Raw genomic sequence first — 21,683 nt, forward strand, 5'->3', positions numbered from 1 at the left:
AGCCTTTTTTTGTAGACGAGGCAAAAGGCAGCAGACAGGCATGAAGGCTGGCACAGTCAGTCACTTGTCCTCTCGAGTGGCTATTCGGTGTCCAGGCTTCTTAGGTCATCATAGATAGGATTTAAGGGTCTGGGGGAGCCACCTAAATACTAGGATTTTGTCGTGACAGTAACAGGTAGGGACCAATGGGTTCCTTACCTGGAGTGAGTGTTTACAGCCACTATTCTGTCATCCTCCTGTGGGATGGGGCATAGCCCTAGCCCCGATTAGATAAGTCCCTCAACTTTCAAGGATGGTGGACACTGAAAAATGTGCTTTACTTCGTCTCCAGAACTTCAGATAGTGGGGGAGGGGCGGGCACACACCTATTATTCCTAAGTTTTCCTGCTGGTCCTCCCACCCTGGGGGTTTGCTCCAGGGCTGCCATCTGCTACTAGCAGCAGAGGCTCAGAAAGGCGGCAGGCCTTTGAAGCTTCCCTATCTAGCACTGTGCTCATCGTGGGGGAGGAGGTGTGACACCTCCACCCAGGATGTGCTTGGTTTCTGGCCACACAGAGCAGAGGCTCTCAATCCAGGTGTCCAGAAACATGTCTGGTGGTGGCAGGCTGCCTAAAGCCAGTCAGAGACCACACGAGGGTAGCTAGGTTTTAGTAAAGTAACTACCACATGTTTCAGATAGAGCAAATTCTGCTGATCACAAAACCATCTTACGACTAGTGAAAGAACACATTAGAGTCCTCATGAAGGGCTCAATTACAGAGGTTGGGAGTGCCTCCTCATTTTGAAGGATATTATTGGTCTTTGGCAAACTGACCACAGATTTGTGAGATACAAGTTGAAAAAGCAAGCTTTGGCACCATTCATCTCAGATATGGAACTTAGTGGTCTTAAAAACATTAGAAGAATGTTTTGTATGCAGCAGTGAAGTTGCACCTAACGGATGTAGCACAACAAAACAGAAATCAATGTGGAGTTGCACTTCTAGTTCATGCACCCCTCTGAATGTGATGGGACTTAGAAGTTGAAACTGGAGGCTCTCACTAGAACAAGACTAAGGATGATTTGCAAATGGAAGGTCCTTATATGCAATTTCACGGGGAGCAAGAGACACAATTTTGGGATGTGGCCCAAACTAAATCCCAGTGGCCAAGATTTCAAGGATTTCACCCATCACTTTCACTATCACTTTATTACAACAGGCTGCTCTAAAGATTACCTTCTTTGTTTTCCCGTTCCATATGCAAGGAGTTTCCTGAGGGTGCACCTTCATAGGCAGCCATTAGAGGTCGGCGCACCTTTGATTTTAAAGGTAATTTCTGGGATGGAACATCATTGTGCAATGTGGCGAGGATCCTCACGTGACCGGCGTCAAGACTTGGAGCCAGTTTGCTCAGCAACTGAGACATGCACTTGGAGTGTCTTTCCTTGCATGCCGATCTTTTTGCAAAGCGAGGTTGAGTCTTAATGTGCAAGCTACAAAACCGGTAACTGCACCAACGGAGAACGGACAGCTCGTTTATGAAGAATCGAACCTCTTCCACTAACTTCATTAGCGCAGAAGTTCTATAAATAGAGTGAAAAGCAGCAATTTCAATAAGCTCCTGAAGCTGTGGAGTCCTGGCCTAGTGAATTAATGGTGGGGTACGGTTACAGAGATGGTTACTCTTAGTATGCGGACACTCTGGACAGCTTGCTCAGACATGTCTTAAGAGAAAACAGACCTCATGGGACTGTGGAAACATTTTATTACACCAAGGACAAAATCAAAATGGTGTATTTACCATCACCCAAATTCCCTAGGTGTCCTTCTCGTATGACTTGTAAGGTGGGCAACAGGATTCTAGTGTCAGCGGGTTGTAGATTTGAAAGCCATTTGTATCATACACGTTGTCAATGTTCTTTTTCTGCTTCATACTCTTCTAGTTGCAAAATAAAATCCAAGATTTCCATTTGTGTCACAGTCTCAAAACAGGAGCACAGAAGTTTTGCGGTGACCCAAATGGTGGAAAAAATATAAATTAAGGTACTATCTGCATGCTGAGGAACAACAACTGTTTTGGGTACTTGATCAGAAGTCCTTCACGAAACATAACTCAAATCTTCAAGTAAACAAGTTAGAATATTCCAAACCAACATTAGGTGGCAAGACAGTGCAGCATGCATTTTTGTAACACACATGCTATGCAAACACTGAGTTCAGGAAGGGAGGGATTGACAAGTGTGCCTTACAAATGGAAGTCTGAATGGATCACCTACCACCAACACACCCACAAGTAATGGGATATTTCCTGCCACCTTCAGAAGATCTCCCTAGCTAGATAAAGCAAACTGACTGCAATTCAGGTATAGTAGAAAGACCGCACTAAAACAAAGAAATAACCCGATTAGCTTTTTAGAAGGAAAAGTGCCTGTATACCTAGAATTAAACATTCTCTAGTCTCAGAAAAGTGAATGACTTGCAGAAAAGGCTCCGTGTACAGGTGATGCTGCATGTGTGGACTTTCTACTTGCATTAAAATAAGCCTCAGTCTGAAGCTATGCTATAAAAGGCATCCCCTGCAGAGAAAGACTGAAGAAGCTCTATTATGAGTTGCTATAGATAGCAACCCTAGGTTCACCTAAAGAAAAATAAGACCATGGCTAGCAGTGGTTCCCAAATCTCAAGTCAGAAAGGAATATCAAAGCATTTATGTGGAGATATGAAACTTCAAAAGCAACAGCAGACAATGAAAACATGCAGTATCAAAAGCACGCAGAGTAAATATATTTGCATCTGGGAAAGCTTTGGGTTCAGGACTTTCATGAGCTCTTCTACTCAGTAGGTCCCGGCATTTGCAGTTTGGTACTCATAAAAGTGTCAACCACTAATTTTGCGCAGGATACTCTCTAAAGAAGACATGCTTTGATTTTATAGACCAAAAATCACTGGGCATTGGCATTACAATATAGACATTTATACCACATTATAAAGCACACAGTTGGTCTTACCTTCAGTACGGCCACACCATCAGAAAGCTTCGCAAGTCTTTCATTCAACTTTTCTTTTTCATAGTCGCTATTTGTAACTTCCAACTGGTCCAAGATTTCCTGAACACGCTTTTCAATCTGAGTTTTATCCCCCTTCCCTTTCAGCAGCATGGTATCATCTTTAGTCACAATCACCTCCCCTACTTTGCCAAAATCATGAGGTTGAATATCTTCAAGATTTAAAGTCAGTCCCTCTTCTCCAAATACCTGCAATAAAAGACCAATGTTTTCATGTGTACAATATTCAGAGTTAAAACAAGGTTCAACAGTATTTATATAAATCAATCTTAAATGCGAGAAATACAACTATCTCCTAAGGGATTTAAACATGTGGCCAGAGGCAGCAGAGCCTAGCAGAGTGACAAGATATCCGCTTACTAGAGGGCTTTGCTGACTGAATACATTATCCTTCTTGCCGCGACCTCCCTGCTGAGGAACACGGTCGCATTTCTGTGGCCCCAGCTTGTGGATTTGGGCTGCAGCGTGGGATCTTGGCGCTGCGGCCTCCCTGTGCTCGAGAGGAGCCTGGATGCCTTGGCGTCCTTTGAGATGTACTCTAAGATATTGGGGCCAGAGACTTTGCATCAGACAGCTGTAGGGGTGATGCTTGGCCATCGCTGGTCCGCTCTCTCCCTGGGGCCTGCAAGCCCCAAATCAAGGCATAAGAGCTCGCCCCGCAGTCTGCATGAGCTTCATCCTTGGATTGGCCGGCACCGCCGGTATGACTTTGCGGGGGTGCCATCCTCCTGCTTGGCCATGCCAAATTTGCCTGGACGGACCGCTGTCCCTGCAACAGGAGGCTGCAACACCTGGCTAGGACTAAACTTGGCGGCATAGGGGAACTGGTGAGTGCGCAAAGTAAATTCGCTCTAGTTGCACCCTCACTGGCCCCTGGACAACGCATGGCCTTGTCCATCCTACCACTCCTTGTTGGCCACACCAACTACCCTGCCCTTTGCCGCCTCCTGGCGCCCCTCCACAAGCTATCAAGAAAACAGTCTGCACTACCTGTCTATTTCAGAAACACGAAATTAAGTTGTTAAATATAACACTCCAGCTATACCATGTGCTCAAGCAAAGGAATATAAGGCAGTTATTTAAACAAACATTTTATTTTTGGGGGGTGCTAGGTGGCACACGAACGGAATGGCCGCAGAGAGGTGAGGCTCCCGTTGACCAGCACCATTATCCTGCCATCTACCTGAATAATACGCCTGAACTTGTGAGTAATGCAAGCTGATTACTCTGTGCTGCTCACAGTGTAAAGGATTTAGCCGCAGAAGGGACCGCTGCACTGCGCACCGTGAGGGCCTCTGAGAGCAAGCTGCCGCCTGTGCCAGCCTGGAGATGTGAGGTAGGGAGAGTGGCTACGCAAGTACCCTGGCTCGCCTTGAGGGATGTGGGCTTGAGATGATACGCAATAGTGCAATACGTACCGAGACTGGCGCAGCATGGCACATTAAATGATCTGTCTCATGGGGATGGCTAAACGCTAGCTCGAAAATATTGGCTGATTGACGGCTGATTCTACGGCGTTGTGGGAGACTCGAGACAGTCAGGGTGGAACTGCGAACAGCCATCTTACGGCGATTAGCGGACCTCGGCGGAGGACGTAGACGCATTAGTTACTTAACTGTAATCCTAGTTCTCTTCGAGGGGTATCCTCAAAGTCATAAGCATTAGAATATTCCCGCCCATGCTCGGGACCACAGAAACATTATATTATATGTGCCCCACATATATATATCTATCTATATGGTCCAGTGGAAGGCTAGGAGTAGCCGAAACGCGTAGGCCGTCCATTATTTGATGCACATGGTGTGTAAATAAAACTCTGTGAACTGACCTGTTGCTGTGCTGTGACTTCATCCGTGGTAATCGTGGTGAGCAGAAACAAGGATATACATATACATATATATACATACATACATACATTATATATATATATATACACACGCTCACTTTTTCGAAGAAAGCATACGGCACTCCAGCTGATGGTGTTTCGTTGCATTTATTGACAGACCCCCTACCCCATAAAAAGAAACGTGTTTCGCCGTGAAACGGCTTCCTCAGTGTCAAAGTGCATAACAAAACACGCCATTTTATCTCCACCTCTTCATTGCCATAAAAAGAGGACTGTGCCAAAAACTAGTTAGAATTGTGGCAGACATCTTATAATGTGCAAATGTGCGTTATCTTTCAGTAATATGCGGAGAATGGCGATAATAAAGTGCTCGTGCAATTAAAAACAACGGGTGAAACCCATGTGATTCTTTCATATCATGTATGACTTGTTCGGAAAATTAGAAAGTTTGCATATGATCACAGTAAATATATATATATATATATATATATATATATATATATATATATATATATATATATATATACATACAGACACGGTGCAAACATTTTTCAAGTAGTCTCAGACTGGTTACAATGTCAGGAGTTAGCTTATAGTGCATATAAATTCACATGACTATGTTCTATACAAGTAAAATTGGACATTTGTACACCACCGCGAGACGCCAGCACCCGGGACGTAGGCGGAGCAACGGCGGTGACCGTTCAGTGCAGCAAAAAAAAAAAAATATATATATATATATATATATATATATATACACACACACACATAGCAAAAATGCTGCTCGAGCGATCCTCAGCCAAACAACGCTGGTGCCATCGGCAGTAGCAGCCGCTACTCTTTACTTCACACAGGTTCCAGATCCCACTAATTAGAAGGACACAGAGATGACACACCAGGAGATCTTTGCACAAATCCTTTATTGTGCACTCGTAGAACAAGTCCGACGCGTTTCGGCATAAGCCTTTTTTAGGTAGCCACCATTTTGAATTTCCCACATATATAAGTCCTTCTTTCATGCCTGAACCCATAAACACAAAGAAAATACTCGGATGTTAAGTCAACACATATTGCAACAATGTTTCTCTATATGCATATAAACTAAACATTTCAACATTTTGACTGCATCGTATTCGTGAAAGTGTCTGTGTTTGTGTGTGGCTTTCAAGCAGGTTTTTTGTTGGACATAGAGGTAAACCTCGTGGTTGGTCTCCTAGCAGTACCCCCCTGCTACGCGATCATGAACTACAGAATCGCATTGATCCATATCGGGAAATAGAGTACACTAAGTGTCTCATGGCAGCCTTCTGTGCCGTGCGGTTCTGGACTACAGAGCCGCATTGACTGTCGGGAAATGAAGTTCTGTTGGTATATTAAATGCGGGGTTCTAGACCATTGTCAGACTTATTGTCTCCCCTTCCAAATTTACCAATATTGCCCTTCACATCAGGTCGAGGGTGTGATATAATTAAGGGAGCTCCCTTTGTTTTCCTAAGATGGTCCATCTGTGGGTGGGTGCTCCCACCTATTCTGCTGGGATGTTGCTAGGTAAGGCGGCAGGTCTAATGTTAGAGTGGTATTAATTGGGGATGGGTGAAAGGTGAGATATTTTGCAGTGCGTTTTGTGAAAATTATAATCCAATATATAATAACAGAATTATTATATAGTCACAGGAGTCTGAGATGTACACTGACCACATTTTGATGTGGGTCAGGTACATTGACTACCTTTTCATAATTTGGAATGGCCCAGAAATATTAGCAAGACAGTACATCAACCATTTAGGAATCAATGACCTGAATCTCCGTTCCACATATACCATCAGCAATACATATTGTGAATTTCTGGATGTAGCAGTTGAGGTGAAAGAGGGTGGCCTAACCACACGTCTGTTTCGTAAGGCAACTGCTGGCCATGCGGTGCTGCATGCGGCGAACCATCACCCGATTCCCCTGAAGAGAAGTATTCCCTATGGGGAGTTGTTGAGGGTTCGCCACAATTGCAGCACAGACAATGACTTTGAAACTGAACAGAAAGCAATGATTGAACGATTCACCCAAAGAGGATATGGGGACGAAACGTTAAAAATTGCCTGCAACAAAATTGAAGGTCTTAAACATGAGGAAGTCCTGTTTAGAACATCTACCAGTGATAAGAAAAGAAAGGGAATCCTGAATAAGAACCAGCCTGACGCACCACGCATGATCACAAATTTCAGCAGGGGAGCATGGGCCCTGGAAAAAGTGATGAGGGCCAATTGGAGCCTACTGGTATCTGACCCCATTATTGGAGGATTAGTAGGTACAAGACCACAGGTAACATACCGTAGGGCACGATCCCTCAGAGACAGATTAGTGCACAACTACCCAAATGAACCACCCAGAACGAAGTGGCCTCCCATCCCCAATGGTTTTTCCGTTTGCGGTAATTGTAAATGTGATCGCAATGAAAAATCTCGGAAAGATTACAAGATAGGGACAGGCCAGGTGAAAATATTCAAACACCAGATAAACTGCAATACAGAATTTGCTGTCTACGTACTGGAGTGCCCTTATGGCCTCCAGTACGTGGGCAGCACTAAACATCCACTTAAAGTAAGGATTCTGCAGCACCTACGTGCAATTACAAACAAAGACCATAATTATCCGATGGCTCGCCATTATGAAGAGAGCCACAAAAGCAATAATGGGAGCCTGAGGTTTTATGGCATAGACAAAATACTTAAGAACATCAAGGGTGGAGACCGTGAGGCGCAGCTTAGGGTCAGAGGTCATGGCCACACCCCGGAGTTGTTGATATACAGAGGTAATAAATAGGAAAAAGTTATTGTACAAGCATAATCTAATCATGTGAAGTATCATTTTGCTATGTTCATAAAATTTGATGTTGCGATTGGATAAATACTGTACTCCCGTCAGACCTATCTCATGGTCTATGCTTGTGTATAGAGCACAAATATCGATCACAATTAAACAATATGAATCATTCCAGACTAGCTCATTCAATTTGTTCAAAAAATGTCCTGTGTCCTTTATATATGAATCCAGGTTCTCCACATAATCTCTGATAAAAAAGTCGGAAATAGGTTCCATTACACCTCCTTGTGCTGATATAATCGGTCTTCCGGGTACTGGAATTGTTTGTTTATGTACCTTTGGTATAAAATATAGCGTGGGGGTGATAGGATGGTCCACTTTCAAGAAGTTGTATTCTTCCTTACTGATCAAGCCCATCCGTTTTCACTGGGCTAACTCTTTAAAAACCAATTCCTTGACTTTATTTAATTCATTGAACGTGATTTTCTTGTCACAATGCATCATCCAAGTGTTTATTAGCCTCGTTTATGTAGAGATCTCTTGGCCATAGGACAATATTTCCGCCTTTGTCTGCATTTTTGACAATGATACTCTTGTTATCCTTGATTTTCTTAATCAGTTTGGTATACTGTATTTCCTTAAAACTCCTATTAGGTTTTTTATTTACCAATTCTCTATTCAATTTCTTGAGATCATTTACAACCACATCACTAAAAATGTCAATGACATCCCGCGGCATGATTGGCATGAAAGTTGACACAGGTTTGAATGGGCTTAGGGCTGAGCTGCTACACGCAATGCCCATACTGCACAATTCTTGCTGAGTGTTCTCATATTCAGGCTCTTCGTCATCACATGCCAAAGATTGCACTACTCTTAATCCCGGAACATCAGAAATTTGAAAGGACTTGCTGGGTGCATTTTTGTCAGCGATAGTAGTTGCACTGTCATTGGCTTTCTTTAATTTGTGAAATTTAATCAGCTTCAGGATGAACTTAAAAACATCTATTCTTGTTTGGGTGTATTTGAAGTCGTTTTTGGGGCAGAAGGAGAGACCCAGTGACAGTAGTTGTAATTCTGCAAGATCCAAATTCATATCACTGAGATTGATTACGGTGTTATTATTTTCCACTCTTTCCACTTCTACTGTGTTTTCCCTCTCCCTCCTTTGCCTCTCCAATTCCCTCTTGCGTTTCCGCCTTTTGTTGCGGCGTCGGGAGCGTTTGGACCTTGTGGTTTCTGTTGGTATATATATATATATATATATATATATATATATATATATATATATATATATATATATATACACACACATATATTCATATATACATATATTCACAGAAAAAACCATAGGTTATAGACCATATATAGTTAGGGATTAGCATTTAAAAAACCTTATTTTATTTGCACAAAACCATTGAAATTCCATATATAGTTAGTTGCACTAACTATATATCGCGGACCCGCAATCCACTGCTAATGATGTCACATATTACATCATTCATGACATGGTCAGTGACATCACTGATGACATCACTGATGACATCTCAAATGACATCACTGATGACATCACTGATGACATCACCCAGTGACTGTATGTTTCTGTAAAGTTAAAATATGTCTTACATATTGAAGAATGAGTGGATGTATAAGTGTCTGGATGAAGGATTTAGTAGGTGCATGACTGACTGTATGAGAGAATGATTAAATGTGTCTCACTGAGTGTATGGGTTAGTGATTAAAGTGTCTTAATTTGGCAATCATTATTTATGTTGTTCTGTAAACTGCTGCATGTTTAAATCAGTAGCTATATCAGTAACTATATGGGTTATTGAATGGTTGCCCAAGTATTTGTATGGGAGACTGAGTATGTGTGTGGGTGGCTGGGAGGTGTATAACTGTGCATAGATGTGTGAGCAGTTGATTCCCTAGGTGTATGGGTTCAAAAGTGCATGTAGAAACAGCTGTATGGACAGTTGACTGTGTGCATGAGTATATTGGTGAGTGAATGGATATCTCAGTGCTACATGTCAAAGTAAGTACATATGTAAAACACACTCCATGTGAGAGTTGACATATATAAATAACTGAACATAAGAGCCAGTGAATGTGTGAGTGGCTGTATGAATCATTGTGAACTTGTATCAAGGATTGTATAAGAGAGTAAATATGTGTTACTATATGTTTGAATAAGTAAGGTGTGTATAACTGTATAGTTGAGGAAATGGAGCTGTGATTGATTCTTTGCATGACTGACTAGATGTGTGAGTAACTCCATGGATGTGTGACAGTCTGTGAGTGCCTGTTTACACTGAGTGTATCTAAGGTTATATTAGAGTCTGAAGATGTATTATCACATAAATGATGTCATCAGTGATGTAATCAGTAATGTCAAATGAGATGTCAGTGATGTCATCAGTGATGTCATTTGAGATGTCATCAGTGATGTCATTTGAGATGTCATCAGTGATGTCATCAGTGATGTCACTGACCATGTCATGAATGATGTAATATGTGACATCATTAGCAGTGGATTGCGGGTCCGCGATATATAGTTAGTGCAACTAACTATATATGGAATTTCAATGGTTTTGTGCAAATAAAATAAGGTTTTTTAAATGCTAATCCCTAACTATATATGGTCTATAACCTATGGTTTTTTCAGTGAATTCAAGGTTTTGTAAATGCAAATTCCTAACTATATATGGTCTATAACCTATGGTTTTTTCTGTGAATTTCAATGGTTTTTTAAAAGCTAATATCTATAGCTGTAAAATATATTCTTTATTAAGTGACGTATCACGTAGCCCGTGAGACGCCTCATGATGCATCGCATAACCGTGACGTATCGTCTCTGCAGCGCAAACCAAACCCAAAACGTAAGCGCGCCAGAACACGCTTAAAGATATATATATTTTTTTTTAACATTAGACAAAATCCACACGTGCACATATCACAAACGTTCAAAAAACACAATATGTCGGACTCCCGTTACGCTGCCGGTTAGCTGCCCGGTTAACGTACCAGGAAGCACCTTTACCGCGAAAAATCGCAATTTTTTTTTTCTTTTGCCCCGCAGGGAACTTTAATAGCCCCCTCATCAATCCTAGGGGTTCAGGAGGGGTCTGCCTTACCCCTTTCATTCATTTACACCTTTTTTTTTTCCACCTCTTGTCTCTCGATCCTACCGAGAGACAAGATGGCGGCCGCTCCGGACTGTTTACAATGTTGACAGCCAATCAGCTACTCCTCAGACTCCCGTTACACTGCCGGTTAGCTTCCCGGTTAGCTGTCCGGTTAGCTGCCCGGTTCGCGTACTAAGACGCGTCTCTACGGCGAAAAAAATCGGATTTTTTTTTTTTTTTGGCCCCGCGTGGCTTTATAATTACCTTGCCCTCTTTCCTTCATTTCCCCCTTTGTTTTGGTCTCCTCTTGTCTCTCGATCCTACCGAGAGACAAGATGGCGGCCGCTCCGGACTGTTTACAATGTTGACAGCCAATCAGCTACTCCTCAGACTCCCGTACACTGCCGGTTAGCTTCCCGGTTAGCTGCCCGGTTCGCTTACCAAGACGCGTCTCTACGGCGAAAAATCGTTTTTTTTTTTTGGGGCCCCGCGTGGCTCTATAATATCCCCCTCATCAATCCTAGGGGATCAGAAGGGGTCTACCTTGCCCCCTTTCCTTCATTTCCCCCTTTGTTTTGGCCTCCTCTTGTCTCTCGATCCTACCGAGAGACAAGATGGCGGCCGCTCCGGACTGTTTAGAATGTTGACAAACACCGGAGAACCAATCAGGTTCGCTTCGCAAAGTTCCGATACGCGAAAAGTTCGCTAACCGGATCGCTACCCGGAGCGCTGTTACAGATATATATCTTGTTTTAAACGTTAATTTCTCAAAATCCACTGAAGCACATATATTGAGACCTAGCAAAGGCACATCGGGCTAACAGTCCCTACAATTTTGCCAAGTTTCGTGGAAATCCATTCAGCCGTTCGGGCTAAAAGTGAGGCCAACCGCCCTATGGAAATTAACATGGGAAAAACGCGTTTTGGGACCCCCCTTTTTTCTCGGCCCCCCCTTGACGAACCCCCCCCCAAATTTCCAGGAGCTGCTCAGAAACAAAATGTTCCATTTTCCTGAAAATTTCAGCCAATTCCGTCCACAAACGCCAAAGTTATTAGGCATAGAATTTTCAGAAATCCCATAGAGAAAAAATCCTAACTATATATACCTACTGGCTATCGCCAGTAGGTGTGTATATATATATATATATATATATATATATATATATATATATATATATATATATATATATATATATATATATATATATATACACACACACACACACATATACATACATATTCACTTAAAAAAACCATAGGTTTCAGGCATTATATAGTTAGGAATTCGCATTTTAAAAACCTTGCAAATTCACTTAAAAAACCATAGGTTTCAGGCCTTATATAGTTAGGAATTAGCATTTTTAAAACCATTGAAATTGCTCCTATTAGTTAGTTGCACTAACTATATTTCGCGCACCTGCCGTGTCTAAAGGTCCCATAGAAAATGCCATTTGAAAAATTTCAAATTCAATTTTCTCAAGAACTACTGGAGGGATTTTCACCAAACATGGCAAAGGCACATCTGCATACCAGGCCCTACCATTTTGCCAAGTTTGGTGTAATTCCATTCAGCCGTTCGGGCTGTAGCCGTGTCTCAAGGTCCCTATGGAAATTAACATGGGGAAAACACGTTTTGGGACCCCCCCTAAACTTTCAGGAGCGGAGCTGGCCAAAAATTACACACAGATTCCTCAATCGGCGCCAAAGTTATTCCCAATAGAATGTTGGGGATTTCCTACGGTAACTAGGTCCTAACTATATATACCTACTGGCGACCGCCAGTAGGTAATATATCATTTTGTTTCTCATTCCAATGCAGCCCCCATATAGGAGGCTAAACAATGCAATGTGATAAATACTTGTGCAAACACATAATGAATAAATGAACCACAGTAGGGTAAGTATTACTTGAGCTCCTTTCAAGGAGTACAACTCATGAAAACTGCAAAAAGAGCAGGCATAGTTAGCCTACAGGCTTTGAAAATGAAAGCAATTGTAAAAACTGGCCAATTCGTAGACCAATTGGTGCGATTGCTAAGTTATGAGATGCACATTCTTATTAACCTCTTCGGTGCGAGTCACTATGGAGCTGTGCTCATGACGAACTGGGCTCATGACGAGCTGGACTCGTCATAACGGCTCCGCGCCACCTATGCGCGATTGATTCCCCGCCTGTGCGGGCGATTTAATCAGTGGGCAGGGTCGTGACGAGACCAGCTCATCATGAGCACAGCTCCACCGGGACTCATGACAAGCTGGTCTCACCACGGGCACGGAGCTCCCCCCCCTCACCGTGGGGGAATTACCCCTCAGGGAAGGGGTTAAGTGCCTTTCACTTTGTTATGCCCTACTTACTTGTATAACATGTAATCTAGCCCTGCTGCCTCTAGCTGCTCAGCCAGAGTTTGAGTTGGTCATTGGAATGTTGGTGTGCCTGCGAGTGAGTGGGATGAATGTTGGCAGTTAAAGATGGGCTGAGCAGCTAGGCAGGCTGCTCCAGGTGGGGCTGGTACCACACTAGGCTGGCTGGAGTCAAGACAGATGTAACCTGAACTGGAGACTGAATAAAGAAGACTTAAATATACATCATGGCTCCTGGTGTCTTTCTATGTAGGGCACAACAGTTTTGGCGACGAGCGGACTTGGACCCTAGAGACTCTTGGTACAGCAAAGAAACAGGAACTACAAGAGTAACCTAGAGATCCTAAAGGCTACTACTACTACTACAAAGAATGCATTTCCAGGCAAGCCAGCGCCAGCCCCACCAGTGTCCTTCCATCGGACAGCCCCAACGAACAGGGTCACCTCAAAATGACACTACAGCAACAGTGAGTTAGAGGAGTAGTTAAACTACAACCACATTTGGTGTTCCAGGCAAAATATTTTCTATATAAAAGATAGTGAGTAGGAAGAGTAGCCATATTATTATTATTATTATTATTTATTTTTATAAAGCGCATAGTCACCCGGAGGTATCCCAGCGCTGGAGAACCCTAGAACAGTAAAACTGAGGACCGAGGCTGAGTTCACGAGGAGGACATAGGAGCTAGGGAAAAAGATGTGTCTTTAACAACTTCCTAAAACGCAGGTATTGGGGTTCGAGACGTAGATCACGAGGAAGGGAGTTCCAAAGACGGGCCGCTTGTACCGAGAACCGTCTTCCTCCTGAACGAGCTTTCCTAAATCTTGGGGCGTTGATGAGATTTTCTGCGTTGGAACGGAGGGATCTAGTGGCTATGTAAGGGGTGATAAAATTGCGGAGAACTGGGGGGCCTTGGTTGTTCAAAGTTTTGTGCACCAAACACAAGGCTTTAAATTTAATTCTCTCCCTTATAGGGAGCCAGTGAAGGAGTTTGAGGGCAGGTTTGGCCGATGATCTGGCCGGGGTGTTGGTAATAATCCGGGCAGCAGTATTCTGAATTCTCTGCAGTTTATTCAGTGTCGCTTCCGGTGCGCCCAGATAAATCGCATTACTATAGTCCAGTCTTGATATAATAAGACCTTGGACTAGTAATTTTTGCGATTTAGGAGGAAGAAGGGGCAGGACTTTCCTCAAGGATTTTAGAAGACCGAAGCAGGTCCCTACGACCTTCTTTGCTTGCGGGGCGAATGAGAGTTCAGAATCTATCCATACACCCAGACTTTTCACCTCTGTCTTTGGGTCTGGGGGAGGACCTAGACAGGTTGGCCACATGTCCAGGGGAAGTGAAGTTCCTTTTGAGCCGAGTAAAAGGACCTCGGTTTTTGTCCCGTTTAGTTTTAGCGCTGATCTATTCATCCAGTGATGGACCTGCGTGAGGCAGTTGAAGAGATCAGCTTTCTGTTGTTTAGGGTGGGACAGAGACACCACTAATTGTGTGTCGTCAGCATAGCTGATGACACTCACTCCGAATGGGGTGATAACCTCCTCCAATGTGGACATATAGATATTAAATAATGTGGGGCTCAGGGAGGAGCCCTGAGGCACACCACATTGGAGGGGCATTTCGGAGGAGCGGGCGTTCTTCTCCCAGATCTGATAAGATCGTTGTGTCAGGAAGGATGAAAGCCAGGATAAGGCTGTGCCTTCCAGTCCAGCTCTTGCCAGTCTTTCGATGAGGAGTTGGTGGTCAACGGTATCGAACGCTGCGCTAAGGTCGAGGAGGATCACTGCCACTGATCCTCCCCCGTCCAGCAGCGTTCTGGCTTCCTCTACCGCCGCCAGGAGGGCGATGTCCGTGCCCTGTCCTGGTCGGAAGCCCGTCTGGGAATTTTTCAGTTTGTTATTGGCCTCTAGAAACTGCGAGAGTTTCTTGTTGACAAGTTTTTCCGCGATCTTACTTACTCCTGGGAGTAAGGAAATGGGCCGGTAATTCGCCAGGTTTTCAGGGTCAAGAGTGGGTTTCTTCAGTAAGGCCTTCACCACCGCCTTCTTCCAGCTCAGGGGCACAACTCCCTGTTGAAGTGACGTATTAATCAACTGAGTGAGGGAGGGGATGATAGAAGGGGCTACCTCTTTAAGGATCCGAAGAGGAGCAGGATCTCTGGGGGAACCGCTCTTCATGGAGTTGAGCGTCGTCCATACTTCGTCTATCGTGACCTGGCCCCACGTGGACAGACCAGTAGAAGAAGTCGGACATGGGAGAGCGATTTCTCCCCTCGGGCTCAAGGGAGGAATTGAATCCAGGATTAATCGGATTTTGTCCTGGAAGAAGTTAGCCAATTGTTGGCATTTCTCCTGGTCGGCTTTGGGGTCGGAAGGAGGTCCCCGTCCTTGTTCTGGAGGTTTTGAGAGCTCTTTAAGGATAGCAAATGCTTCCTTCCCGGAGCAACCCGCTCTCTCTATTCTCTCCTGAAAAAACACGCTTTTGGTTTTCCGGATAGCGGTTTTGTAATTTAGAAGAGAAATGGAGTAGATATTTTTATTGGCTCCTGTTTTATCACGTCTCCATGAGCGTTCGGTTTTTTTACACTCTTGCCGTAGGGCTTTAAGCTCTGGAGTGTACCATGAAGCAGGGGATATCCTTTTAGGCTGTTTAAAAGTAGTGATTTTTGGAAGTAAAGTGTCGAGAGACGACGTGATCCAATCACTGAATTGTTTGTCGGCCGCATTCGGGTCAGAGGAAAGCTCGGGAGTGGAATCTGTAAGAGAACGGGCCCATATCTCAGATGACAGTTTGTGCCATTGGCGGTCGGTAACCTGGGTTTTAGGGGTTAGGTGACTAGGTATGGGAGTTTCCCAGAAGAACGGGACCAGGAAATGGTCAGTCCATGGAAGGGTCACAGGAGGGTTGGTGGTCATCGTTGGTATATTGGTAAAGATGGGATCCAATAGATGGCCCTTCTCATGGGTGGGCTCGTTGTTCACCAGACATACCTCTAGATATGTAAGGTCGTGTCTAATGTCCGAGGCTACTCGATCCGTCGGGTCAAGGAAGTGGAGATTAAGATCACCTAGTAGCAGGAAGTTGGAGGTGGAAGAGGCTAGTTGGGAAATGGATTCAACTAAGGAGTTGGTGAAATTGCCTGGGGCCCCAGGGGGACGATAGGTCAGAAGCCCTGCCATGGTGAGGGCTGGAGAGATTTGGATGGAGAACTGGCCGCACTCACAGTCCTCGATATAAGCGTTAATCATCCTACAGACGTATTGTTCCCTGTGGATTATGGCTACCCCGCCTCCTCTCCCTTTAGGTCCATTTAGCGCTTGACAGAGATAACCTGTGGGGAGGGCTGTGACGACATCCGGATCGGTGTAGTCAGATAGCCATGTCTCCGTTATATTACTCCCACATCTGGTGTTCCAGCCACATTGTTACCTACTAAAGTGTCTGGTGAGTTGGATGGGTAGCTTCTCTACAACCAGCTGTTGGTGTTCCAGCCACATCGCTTTACAGAACCTACACGGTCTTTAAGTTAAAGGCACAATTTGGGATTATTAGTCAAAAAGGTGTTTGAAAACACAACGTGCGGTGGTTGCACTAATGGAGATTTTTTTGTGTTAAAATGTCATCTGCAGCGTGGTGGTCCCTTAATCAATGTCACTATCCACCAACTTCACATAACTATGGTTGGCATCACCAGACTTTGGCATACAGGACTTATGAAAGCTCATGTAAGGACCTACAAGCAAAGTGTGCGTCTTGGATCTACAACGAAAGGGTCTAATTTTGCTTGGTAATATGTTCTATTATGCAGCAGTTTCAAACTTCAAATCTACAGTGACTTCAGGAACCAAGGTGAGTGCAGCAGTTTCAACGCTGCGTGCAGCACCTGCTCTCGCAGATAACTCTTGATGTTCCACTGTTTCTGGCTTGCTTTTGATCTTACGTGGGTGCGCACTTGTGTGCTACTCCGGAGCAGTGGGGCTTTGTGAATTTGGTGTTTTTCTGGCACATGAATAGCACTGGTACTGGTGTTTTTCGTGGGGTTTTGCTTTGCCAGTAACACGTTGTGGTGAGCCTTATTTTGTTTTTGTATATTTTTATTATTTGTAATTTTCTCTGTCAGTGCTGCATTTTTTTCAGTTCAACCGGTTTAGCGGTTTGAAAAACTTGGCGCAACATCTTTTGCCCACGAACAGCCTTACCTCCTCCTCTCTTTGTTCCTTCAGGTCACCAGGGATTCAGTGTGCCGTTCTTTCATGCTCTCACTGCCTTGCTCTCTCCAGAAGCAGCATGCACGGCCATGCTGAGAGCCATCCGGCAGCACGTCTATTACGCGACGCCATCTTGCGTCTGGCAGCGTCCCTCAGATGTGGTTTGTAAATGCCAATCACGTGTTTCTTTTTATTGCACCAATGAAGTTTCAACCAGGTCGGTCACTATGCGCAGTTCTTTGTGTTCACAAAGCTCAATATTCATCTACGAGTGATTCCAAATTCAGTTTCTACGAGGCTGCATGGAGTTCGAGGACAATGCGAAGGAATTGGCTGTGCAATCTTATTCGGGACATTCTTTAGGTGGGATCCTCCATTTCATGTATGTTGGAGGTGTTGTAATAATAATAATAATAATAATAATAATAATAATAATAATGTGTTGTTTTTTTTTTACACGTTTTTTATTTTCTGGCAATCAGGCTTGCTCACAATTGTAGGTTATACAGAAGGTGCAACTTTCTTTAAGTGCCACAGCTTATGGTTTTCACTTTGGTCTTTTACATTATTGACCTTACTTAATCTATTTAGCCGATTTAGTTCTTTGCCGAGGGTGGGGCTTCGCAAGCAACACGTTGTTGTACTATTTTTAAGTTGCCATGTATGTCTTTTTTTTCTTACATATGTATCGGTAGTGCATTTGCACTTCTATGGTTACATTATTCAATGTCCAGGCTTTGCGTTTTACCATTCAATGAAGTGTGGTTTGGGTAAAATAGTGTTTTTCTTTATTTATACTTGTTTGCCTGTTGAATATATTATGGTGTGCGTGCTCCACAGCTATGGTTTGTATGCCTTGCTTTCACACAGAGGTTGCATATATTTGCATTATTGCTTGTGGGTTTAATTTCCACTGTTTAGCTATTTAACAGTTTCGTGTGTTGTGGTGCCACAGGTTCACACTTATTTGAGGATGGGTTTTCCTTTATTCCTTGTGAGTGGTAATCACACAGTCGCCTTACTTGAGGGATGGTTGTGTGAATTTTCCCCATTAATTTAGACTGTTAGTTACTTCTACTTGGGGGGGATGTAACCTCTACAAGGGGTTTGGGACATGATTTAGTTCCCATACTTATGTACCTAGGTAAACTCCTACGCGGGATTAGTTGTGGGTTTTAATCCCTGTTACAGTTGCGCGCAGTACAATAATACATACCTTGACGGTTGGTTTGATGGGCGACGACCCATTTACTTATTGTTCCCTTACTCTTGAGATTGTAGTTGCAGGGTGTGTTGCCCTTGCGTCTGTATGCATTTGCTTACAGCGTTTACATCGAGTGTTAAATTTTTTATTCTTACAGAATTGTACTATTTGCTCACTCTTCAAATAGTTTTCATATTTTTGCATGGGGAGGATGGTAGATATTGTTGCTCGATCTTATGATGCTGTATTGCAACCATCCTTTCTTGTTTTTATGGTTCTATGTTCTTTGATGCTCTGTCCCTTTGGCTGCATCTTTGAGATTCATTCCATTACTTTTTCTGTGTACAATTCCCCCGTTTCCTTTTTGCTTTTGTTTAAGGAGAAAGGGATAATGTTACACACTTCTTACTTGTATAACATGTACACTAGCCCTGCTGCCTCTAGCTGCTCAGCCAGAGTGTGAGTTGGTCATTGGAATGTTGGTGTGCCTGTGATGCGTGGAATACCTGGGTGTCTGAGTGGGATGAATGTTGGCAGTTAGAGATGGGCTGAGCAGCTAGGCAGGCTGCTCCTGGTGGGGCTGGCACCACACTAGGCTGGCTTGAGTCAAGACAGATGTAACCTGAACTGGAGACTGAATAAAGAAGACAAATATACATCATGGCTCCTGGTGTCTTTCAACATAGGACACAACACACTTGCTTCGTGAAATATTGATAGCTCAAACACGCAGTACATTTTGGTGCCAAGATAAGGTACATTTTAGCACTCAAACTAAAAAAAATATATATATATTTAACAAATGTTATTAAAAAAAGTTTTATTTTTTAAGTTGCAGTGTCTATCACAATGCACGTGGAAGGGACATACAATGCTGTTAGAGTAGGCATATTTAATTATAAATTGCCCCACAACCTCGGAAAACGGACACAATGATCTATACCATATAAATATGTCTGGTGAGATAGTTGCACTTAGAACTGGCTTACCAATAGAATACTAAAAGAAAACATACATTATCCTCAACCAGTCTGTAGAAAACCTGTGCAAATGGCACAATTATAGCATATACTTACAGCACCACCAGAAGCAATTGCCATGTCTTTCAGCTGGTTCTTTCGATTATCTCCAAAACCTGGTGCTTTTACAGCAACAACTTGCAGTCCAACTTTCAGTCTTCAAGAAAGAAGAAATTATTTTTAGCAACCATGCATTTCCACAGCCAAGGAACATAAAAATTAGCATTTCCCAAGTTCCAACCGTAGGATAACGCCCAGTCCAAGAACAGTTAAGGCATAGTGTTAGTTAAATGTAGACACTTGCAACATACAAAAATGCGCATCACGCTGGTTTTTACAAAACAGCATTAACCTAAATTTTAGCATCTATGGGAGAAAGGATTAGAGAAGAAATGGAAACACAGCAAAGCTGGAACACAATAGGAGATTGTTTGGGGGGGGGGATCTGTTTGAAAGGGGTAGGTTGATTATTAGACATTACAGGAGTTTGTGTAAACACACAAATAAATAATTGCACCGATAAAGGACATCAGTTTCGATGTTTTAATTTCAGCACAAGCACTGAATCTAGTCCCTCTATGTTAAATCAAAGATGGAATGGATAAGGTGTTCGTTTGGAATGGAATGAAATTGTTTACCGAAAGACTAAAGTGGCATACATTAAAATCATGGTCAAAGAAAAGCGGTTTGACACCCAATGTAGAAGTTTTTGTTGTACGTTCCGATGTGTTCAGGAATGGTTGTGGGTGGCAGAGGTTTGCAAAAAAGGGTCACTGAGGGCTGTTTTAGTAGTTGTGTAGATTGATTTGTGCAGTCCTCAAAATCTAGATTAAAAAAACTATTTTCACTGACCCAGTGTATTATCTGCTAGACAGGCAAGACAAGATAGTAATTTGAGCAAGTCTTTTGCCAAAGATTTTTTTTACAGACTGCCCGACCAAAGAAAGTAGTAATCCCACCACTGCTATATGGCGGCATAATCTAGTAGCAGTTTGATCTAGATACACATGCCACTGAAAAATACTTCTTGTTCAAACCATAATTAGACAGAAGGTCCCTTCAAGACAGAACTCACAAGCTCTTCTCTGCTTGTAACCACATTACAGCTCATTATTAAAGAGCTGAAGAGAATCGAAATTAATGCATTTATTTAAAATACCCAAATATGAAGAGGAGCATAGCGCGCATCCAAGATGGTCGCGCGAGCTCCCAAAACCCTCGCCGCCTCCACTGTCTATCCTGGCGTAAATCCGGTTTCTGACGACGGGTTCTACTAGCCATGACTCTCCTGATCTGAAAGGCCTTTTTCAGATTTTGAATCGGATGCCGGACGCCCGACTTACTCCTTCCTGAAGCCTAGAGGCCTATACCGTGGCTCATTCCGGGACTTGGGTATCAGGAGCACCCTGAAAGTAGTTGAACAACAACGGCCTGTGGTAGGGGACGGCTACGCGGGGTCTACTTTCGGTTTAGTCTTCCCTGGCTACGAAGACTGGAGGTGGCTGCCTAGTGCTCGAGCTGGCCTGTGAATGCAGTCACTTGATTGATCTTCACCGACGCCCTACATTTCAACCTCACGTGGTTCTCCTTCGGGGGAGCCATTTACACCAGGCCGCAAAAGCCCCCGAGGGGCGCGCAACCCACCATGACGGCCAAGTCTGAGAGTGGCAAGCGGTCCCTCAAGAATGCAACTCGTGGTGGCGGGACTCAAACCACCATTATGGATAGATTTGCGTGCAATAAGGGCTCGCCCAGCGGGACTGGTAAAACCCCGGAGAACCTTGGTGGTGGCCCCCCCGGAATCAGAGGAGCCAACACTTCGAGATGTGATGGGCGCCATCGCCAGCATACAATCATCGATGGGCCAACAATACGAGACCTTGGCAGCCAAGATGGACACGGTGGCGGTGGATGTGGGCCTGATCAGGGCGGACTTGGCCAAAACCAACGAGAGAGTTAAGTCGATATCAAGACAGCCAGTCTCACCATGGAGGTCCCAGAGCTCCAGACTGAGATTTGGACTCTTCGATCCTCTAGTGACCAGTTTGCCCGC

General features: G+C 43.7%; 1 protein-coding gene across 1 annotated transcript in view; it reads right to left on the reverse strand.

Annotated features, from left to right (window-relative positions):
- HSPD1 (heat shock protein family D (Hsp60) member 1) overlaps nt 1–21,683 on the reverse strand; it is a 141,258-nt gene that overhangs the window by 35,294 nt on the left and 84,281 nt on the right. The window contains exons 8-9 of the mRNA XM_086955424.1: nt 19,688–19,787; nt 2,989–3,234 (exon numbers count right to left, since the gene is read on the reverse strand). Of these exons, the coding sequence (XP_086811550.1) occupies nt 2,989–3,234; nt 19,688–19,787 (346 nt within the window). The remainder of the gene's footprint in view (nt 1–2,988; nt 3,235–19,687; nt 19,788–21,683) is intronic.

This window comes from Lissotriton vulgaris, chromosome 2_1, assembly GCF_964263255.1.
Source record: "Lissotriton vulgaris chromosome 2_1, aLisVul1.2, whole genome shotgun sequence".
NCBI classification, from domain to species: domain Eukaryota; kingdom Metazoa; phylum Chordata; class Amphibia; order Caudata; family Salamandridae; genus Lissotriton; species Lissotriton vulgaris.